Source organism: Phasianus colchicus, chromosome 15 (genome assembly GCF_987193195.1).
Source record: "Phasianus colchicus chromosome 15, bPhaCol1.hap1.1, whole genome shotgun sequence".
NCBI lineage: Eukaryota > Metazoa > Chordata > Aves > Galliformes > Phasianidae > Phasianus > Phasianus colchicus.
In genome coordinates, this window is record NC_143450.1 from 12,804,256 (window position 1) to 12,812,500 (window position 8,245).

Here is an 8,245-nt window from a genome sequence, read left to right on the forward strand (position 1 = left end):
TACCGAGTTTGGTGTCAGCAATCTGCTTTCCTGGCTTGGGGATGCTTTCCCCTCGCTAAGGATACACGAGTGGGAATATGCTACGTTTGGCATTGTAACCAGAGAACAGGCCACAGCTTGACAGGAAGGTTAAGTTTGACCAGCTCTGATGCAATCATATGTCATGGATGCTTGAATGAAGCTCTTATAGGATCTCCTTTACGTTTGCTTCAGCAGTTCCTTCCAGAAAGCCATTCTGGCCAACTGTCTAAAATATGTCCCTTTTCATTAGAAAAATGGCCATAAAGGGATTTCAGAGCAAAAAGGCTGGGTTATTCCCATTGCAGCCCCATGACTTCTAGTGTGTTTTACTGGTTAATAGGCAGCCATCTAGAACTGGATGTCTTGAGATGATATTCCCGGCTCAAGGTGGTTCCCTTATGTGACCACCAAAAAGGGAGCATACACAGAAGCTAAGCAATGAAGAAAGGGTTCACAATTGCTTATTAGCCCCCAGTATCCTAGGCAGGAGAGTGGCATGTAAGGGGAATACTGCATTTATCTTCTCTCTTCCATAAACAGCAGCTACCATGATCTTAGACCAGCCACCTGCTCTAATACGCCATGCATGATGCTCTCCTCTCCAGGCACATAATTCTTCTCTTGGACTGCCACTCACCATCTCTGGAAGAATTAACACTTTATCATCAGGTTACCTGGGGTTTCCAAACTCACTCATCTCTTTGCCTCTGTAAGATAGCCTCATATTCTTTTTCAGTTTCTTCTTGCGTCGAGTCCTTCCTGTTGCAGGGAGAGCCATTCGCAGCTCTGTCTGCCTTGTTGCAATAACTCCACACCCCAAATTCACAACAGAATCACGATAGACAAAAGGGGTTGATGTTGACACCCTGCTGGGAGTTCAACTTGTCATTCATTGGAATTTCTTTTTGCTGTTAGTAGCTCAGATGTTACGGTTTGCATCCCAAACTAAACCAGATTAAAGGGCTGAGCAGGGAAAGGGGAAAGGACTGATGTTACCCTGACACCACAGGAATTAGTAAGAAAAAATGTATATATTGCACACACTAAGACTTATTAACAACCAAGTTAAAACAAAATGGCATAGTCCTCATTAGTGTTCCAGTGGTTCTTTGATCAGGGATGGTTCACGAGTCTGTTAAATCCCATTATGCTCTCCTTATTGCAGTACAGACCTGTTTCTGTTCTCCTGCCGGTGGATCTGTTTGCAAAACAAAAAGGGAAATAGATTTGATTTCCTCGAGAAGATCCATCCAATTGTCCCTTCTGTCATCGTCATTTGTCTTGTTGGTGTTGGGTTTGTTTTTGGCTCTGGAGGGGGTGGAGTTGGGCTGTCCCTGCTCTCACCCAGGCAATGGGTCAAAAGGCCAATTATAATCCCGTGGCTCCCAGGGACATGCCAGTGCTGTGGCTCATGCACGGGATCGTCTGCATGGATTTGGGGAAATCGTGGCTGACCACACGTCCGTTTTCTCCACTGCCTCCTGCTGCAGCCGGCCTGGGAAGGGTTGATGTCCGTATGGCTTCGTTGATTGATTGCTGTGGGATTAAACAAAAACCCTTTTTAGGAAAGACGGGGGGGTCTCCCCCTGTCCTTAGCGATGGTGGAGAAATTACAATACAAAAAAACTGTGTTGTGTTTCTATCACTGTTCTCTCTCTTCCCTGCCTTCATTCACTCTCACTTTCTGCATGTGCCTTCTGCACCTTCTCTGTTAATTCACACCTCTTCTACATTCAAAATTAAATGTTTCTGCAATAATTTGGAGTATAAAGCAAACCTGCCATGTGCAAAGACTATTCAAACTCTACAACATCAGAACAATCACACTGGATCTGCTCAGAGGTACTTGTGCTTTCTGCCATATATATGCTATTACTACTCCTGTGCTGTTATACTGTTACGTATGATGGGCTCTGACTCACTGCAAGCATATGTTTAACTTTCCACATGCAAGAAACTGAACATGTGCCTTTGTTTTTGTCTACAGAGATAACTGAGGTAGCTAGGAAATGCAAACCTAATTCAGGAAACTAATTCTCATCTTCCTGTTCCAGATATTGTCCAAAGCACTTGTTTTACAAGATCTAAGGAATCTAGTTTCTTAGAATTCTTAAACCAAGAGATAAAGTCCTTTTGATTTCTTTGCATTTATGGCTATTTTCATTTTTTACACCTTCTCTTCTACTTGTGCTCTCACTGCCCGTAGAATTTCCTGAATCTCAGTGTCAAAAAGAGTTATTGCACGTTTTCAGTGAATGAGAAATGTTATTAGTGCTGACAAAATGTTAAGCATGTTGTGAAATGGTGACATAAAGCCCAAAGGAATGATTGCTTACTGTCTTTTTGATTCTGGGTAAGTTTCAGAGCCCAGGGAAGTGAAAATCTCTCTATATTTTATGAAACCTGCTGCATGCTTCCTATAACATACTGACTTCCATGCTCATGGAAAGTAAAAACTGGATGTGTTACTGTTACAGCTCAGATCCTGCTGCACCCTTCTGCGCAATGGTATCTGTGTAAGGGATCACCTCTGCTAGTCATCTGAGTCAAGAAGTACTTGTTCCACAGATGCTGCATTAAATGTGCATTCCCAAGGCTCTCAAATCTAATCCCTCTTGACAGGACACAAATTTAGGCACATCAGGAATTAAGGCTGAAACAAATCTCCCAGGTCTTAGGAAGTATTCTGCTGCTAGACCATGACAGAATAGAGAAAAAGACATTTCAGGAGACATCAGAGCACAGTTTGTCCTTCTGAAAACTCTGAAAATTCTGACTTTGGAGATCCCACTTCACCTACCCAGGGTACCTATTTGGAAGAACGTTGTCCAACCAGGGTTGAAGGCTAGAAATCTGGCAAATGCTCTGAGCATCTGTCACTGCTGCCTACCTGCAAATAGTGCCAACAGGATGCCAGCAGAGGGAACAACAGGATCTGATTCATTACTACACTACCCCAGTTCTATCTTGCTGTTAACTGCTTGGGCTGGGGGATTTTTTTTACTGCAGTAAAGGCTGTATCACACCAACTCCAACACACTTCATCCATGCTGCACACACATTGCCATAGCCTGCTTTAAGGAATGGCAGTGTGTTCCTGTTACCATTTGTGCTATGATTTCACTCTATATCTGGACTTTGAATGAGCATTATGCCACATGTCTGATCTTGCATCAGCTCATGGGTTAGGGCTCATTTATCCTCTCTTAGCTTCCTCTGGTGCTCCTATTTCTTTCTAGCAAGTCAAGTAATAAGACCACTTCATTATCCCTATGTCTTTTCTTCCACCCATGTTCTGGGCTGCATCCGTCTCTGAAGGCAGCTTTGGAGCCAGGGTGGTGTCAGAGAGAAGGTGTGAAAGGCCTGGGAATGGGTTGCCACCTTCATCCGCTTTGATTCACTTCTGGACTTGTAACAAAACTCGATTAAGGCAACCAGCATGGCTAGTCCGAGCCCACCGATGAGGATATAGAAAACCCCCGCCACATTGCTGAGACTCAGAGCGCTCGTCTTGTCCTGGAAGAGAAAGGAGAAGGGAGGGTGGGGAGGGCACGTGGGAAAGAGAACAACAAAATTAATATGAGATTGTTCTGGTAGAGATGCTGTACAATATAGCAACGTTGGCATTACATCATCTCCCTCTTTAAGTGCGCACGTGGCATTTCTAAGAACGTTTTCAATGTTTAATTCGGTGTCTAGTAAATCTAACGTTTCCCTCGCACAAACAAATAAACATTTTTTCAGCAGTGTGACTTTTTGTAAAGGTTTGGGATCGCCGTTTTTTCAATCATCTAACTTGAATGCTTATTCACCCAAAATGTCTGGTTTAAATTATTGATTAAAGGAGGAAAAAAGTTCTCTGCCTGTGTGACATTTGCTTGTCCCTGATATCTTGCCTGAAATAACCTGTTCTCTTGGAAATGCTCATTCCTTCATTCCTAGATTGTTTCCCCCGCAAATTCTGTTGCTGAGCAACACATTGAAATGGCTGGGTTTTCTTTTTTTTTTATACCTTTCCTCTCCAATATTGAGGTTGAGGTGACACCTGAGCCATCCTCATAAACACATTTCATTTCTGTGCAATAAGACAGTTATTTCATATGCAATCAAGAGCCGCTGATGCATGTCTAAGCTAATTATTTGGTTTGCAATAAATAGGGCTATTAATGGACTGCTACTCACAGCCAGCATTTGTGTTCTGATTTTACAATGCCTAAATGGCTCCTCGGGGAAGAGGTGAATCTCAGAATAACTCTTTTCATCAGCAGGGAAACTGAGTCCCCACCTCCAACCCAGACGTCACTTAGTGCCACTCTCAAAGTGTGGTCCATGTCAACCAGGTAGATTTGGGGCATTAGGATCACTCTGGGCAGTGGTAGGACTCAAAGACTTGGCTCAGCTCCATGTGCCAAGCTCTTGTTTTTAAGTTAGGCTTTCTCTTTATAGTCTACCAGGCTGAGGCGCCCTGCTCTATGCTCCTTGTTGCTCTGCAATACTGACTCAATATGTATTTCCATTACAGCTTCCCCAGAGCAGGCTCAACAGGTCAGAGCCAGTCTACTGGAGTGACCGGGGTTTGATCAGTGTTGACAGTCACACTCACTGGATAAGGGAAGAAATCTGCATAAAGCTCACTGGAGATGCAGATAAGGAATAACATGTACGACTTGTAGGCATTTCTGTCATTGGAAATGAAGCCCTGGAGCAGTTCTTGGTGTTCCCCACTGCTTTGCAGAGATACAGATGGCTGGGTTGCAGAGCTTGTTCTTTACCCTTCTAGGACAGTAGATTGATTCTCTTTTCTTCTCAAGTTTTACAATAAACAGCCCAAACTTTTTGGGAAGTACAATTTCTTAGGAAGCAGAAAGCTATACTGGATCAAAGTCAAAAAGGTCTAAAACCAAACACCAGAGTTTTCTTGGACAGTTTTGAGTCAAGAGCAGTCTGTCAGGAACAAACACTGTCCTTCAGGCAAGTATATTTTGTAAAGGATTCTGTCTTCTGAAGAATTAGGATCTGTTGACAAAAAGATTAGACCACAAAACATAGAAACATCCCAGTTTTCAAAAAGGCTGCCATAACAGAATAGAACATCTCAGGAATTTTTTTTTTTTTACTGCCTCTCCTTCATCTCATCCCATTATCCTTGTGGAGCTGCAAAGCCTTCTGTCTGTATCCACATGGAGTGCCTGTCATTGGTTCTAGTGCCACAAGGAGAAACCTTCCATTGTGATCAGCTGAGCCCCCTGTGAGCCCCCTGTGTTACAATGCTGCAGATGTGATGGTCTCCACGGGTGGACAGCTTTGGTTCCTTTATTATGTAGCGATCGCGCACCAGTCAGTTTGCAATCTTGTCGATGCTTCCTCTGTGCTCCCTCTAATGAGAGATTTCTGCAAATATCCTCTTAGTTTCTGCAGTTTTCCATATTTGAAGGGTAATATATCGGGTCTCTTATAATCTGTCTTCATGTATTCTTTTTTTTCTCCCAGGCTTGACCATACTTTTGTTCAGCTATCTCTGTGCTGATTACTAGGAAAAAACTTCTAAGCACCACCAGAAAAATTTACAGAGTTTTTTTTTTTAAGCAAAGATTTGGAAAAGCAGAGCAATTACTCTGAGAAAACTGGGTTACAACACATGATGTATTCTGCCTCTTCAAAGCCAGACTGAAGGGGCTGCACTGGCTTGAGGGAGAGACAAAGCCCCTGGAGGTGGACTGCCCTCTTTGACATCCTAATCTTTAATCCTGGTTCCTTAATGAAAAGTGGCTGATTAGCATGTGCTTAGGGGGAAAGATGGGACAGAGAAGGAGGCAGAGTTGCCTATTTGTCTGTCTTAATAATAATTTTCAACCCACACTTCCAGCTTGATTTGATAGAGGGGTGGAGATGTTCAAGATATGAAGGATCTTCAACCTTCGTGAAAAAGCTTTAGAGAAGAAAAAATGCATTAGTGCTCCCTCTCAAATTAAGTACCAGCACAACTGGCCATCAGGGTGACCCATGACCACATGGGTCACGGATCTTTGACTTCAGCCATACATCCTTGGAAAACCAAGGCTTCATGAGAATACAAGTTTGAAGTTTTGCTGGCCACAATATTCTTGCAATCCCACCCCCAGTTTGTGAGTCACGGTCCAAATGGAGACATTCTCAACCATATGTAAGGGTAGGAAGGTCTGGCAGCCAGAATTGGCTAGTTCTTCACGTCCACTTTCTTCCTGATATCACACCAAACTGACTGGTAAATGAGAGAAGATGGACCAAAGCAGTTGACTTCACCAGTATTTCACACAACTAATTTTAGGTCTGCTGTGAGGTACCTGCATTTACTTTGCAGCAGCATAATTATTACTGTTACCACCACTACTACTTGGATGATTTGGTTGAACTGAGTCTTCTCTTCCAGCAGTAGAGAAGCCAAGGAAAGCCCAGTGAGACACAGCAGTGGGCAGACTTGCTGGGATGGGAAGAACAGCTATGTTTCTCTTCTACCACCATGATAAGGTTTCTTCCAATGCAGGTCTGGGAAATGAAATCGTTCCTTGACTTTTTGCTCTCCTCTCCTTTTTCTGTCTGTTTGTTCTCCTCTCCCAGCAGGACATACACAGAGGTTCTCTGGGTGGGAGCAGCATCTTGTTGCTTCCATCAGCTGCAGGAGCAGATGCACACAAAGGGAGGAGACGGTACACAACACAGAGGCTCTGTCTGCTGTTTTGTTCCATCTCCAGCCCTAGCAGCACTCCTAATTACAAGGTCCTAAATGATGCTAACTGCCTGAGAGGACCCCCCTCCTCTTTGCTCAGGCATTGACACCAGCTGCTCTCCTGTGGAGCTGCCCATCACCACCAGCTTGTCAGTGGGAGTGTAAAAATGTCACCACTTGTCTCCTGCATGGCAGAACGCTGACGTGGGGGTAAGATTGGCAAGTGAAAAGAGAAAGAAAAACCCAGCTTTCCGAAAGAGCGGCCTTGTTGCCACAGCAACCAGGCACCTTCCCGTCTGTTCCTCTCCAACGTGGCACCATGTCTTGTGAGCAATTATTTATCCTCCTTGGCTGAAAGTCATGAAGGCCAGATTTCCCCTGTTTCACTCTGGGGATGCTCCCTTTTTGTGCCCTGCACCTCCAGAACCTGCTGGCATCATATTGAGAGTGTTTATACCAAGTGCTGGGCCACCCTTACTGGGGCAAGAGCTGGAGCTCAGTGATGAAGGACACAGCACCAGCCACTGACCATTGGTATATTGGTTCTGTAGGACAGGGCATGAGCACCTGCCTGGCCAGCCATGGGGTGAGGCTGCCCAACCATTGAAAAGACACATTTGCTGGAAGAATCAACTAATCAAGGCAGTAGCAAGGGGTGATCCCTATTGATTTTTTAACAAAAGTTCAATTCTTGCAACTGAAGAAGAGGAGTGGGAGATCCCTATGTCTTCAATGAAGGTCTTTTTGATGAATGAAGTTTGCACCTTGCAATCCTGATCTGGACAAAAAGCTTCCATTCTTCCATTGCATTGCAAATCTAACACAACTGATATTTAGTGTACACCTTGACATTACCCTCTAACAAATCAAGACAATTCTCTCAAGCCCGCAGCAAATTTTATAGCCTGCAAGAAAAGCTGTCCATCGTATGATTGTGTTCAAAATGGGATCCTTTAAGGGAACTGCTTAGGTACAAGGCGTCTGCTGCAAGAACATGGCTGCCTGGCACAGGGCACTGACTGGGATTTCCCATGGTCTGGTGTTGCTGTGGTGGTCCTGGATGACCACTGAGTGTGGCTGCCCCACATCTCCTGCTACGGAACAATAAATCCAAATATTCCTCACAGCAGAGTGCTTGTCTATGGAGTTTTAACGTTTCTGGACAGGGATTTTCTGTGTGAGCACTAGGAGGACAGCATTAGATAAACCGTCAGGTTTAAAAAGATAAGATGCACAGCAGTCAGCTACAGGCATGGAAAATAATTTGTGGCCAACAAACATAAACCTGGGAACATCAAAGATTTGACTTGGCTCTGCCTAAACACCTCTGTACAAACCTTACATCCTCTGCTAGCCCCCGCCCTCTTCATTAGCATTTATTTATCCTCCTGAGGAACAAAATTAGGTACTAGGAAGGTGGGTGATAGGTAGGTTTGTCTGCCTAGCTGCATTCCTGAGAATAAGTAAGCAATGCCATTGCTTGTTTGTCCTGTAGGAGGAAGAGGGCTGTGTTGATTT

At 44.2% G+C, this 8,245-nt stretch overlaps 1 protein-coding gene across 3 annotated transcripts in view; it reads right to left on the reverse strand.

The window, feature by feature from the left end:
- Positions 1-318: 318 nt before the first annotated feature.
- Positions 319-8,245, reverse strand: part of GRIA1 (glutamate ionotropic receptor AMPA type subunit 1) — a 166,213-nt gene continuing 158,286 nt past the window's right edge. The window contains exons 15-16 of one of the 3 annotated variants that reach the window (XM_031598242.2): positions 3,403-3,537; positions 319-1,578 (exon numbers count right to left, since the gene is read on the reverse strand). In XM_031598242.2, coding sequence (XP_031454102.2) covers positions 1,390-1,578; positions 3,403-3,537 — 324 coding nt within the window. In that variant the 3' untranslated portion in view covers positions 319-1,389. The remainder of the gene's footprint in view (positions 1,579-3,402; positions 3,538-8,245) is intronic. The other 2 variants (XM_031598243.2, XM_090150693.1) reach the window with 2 other exon arrangements.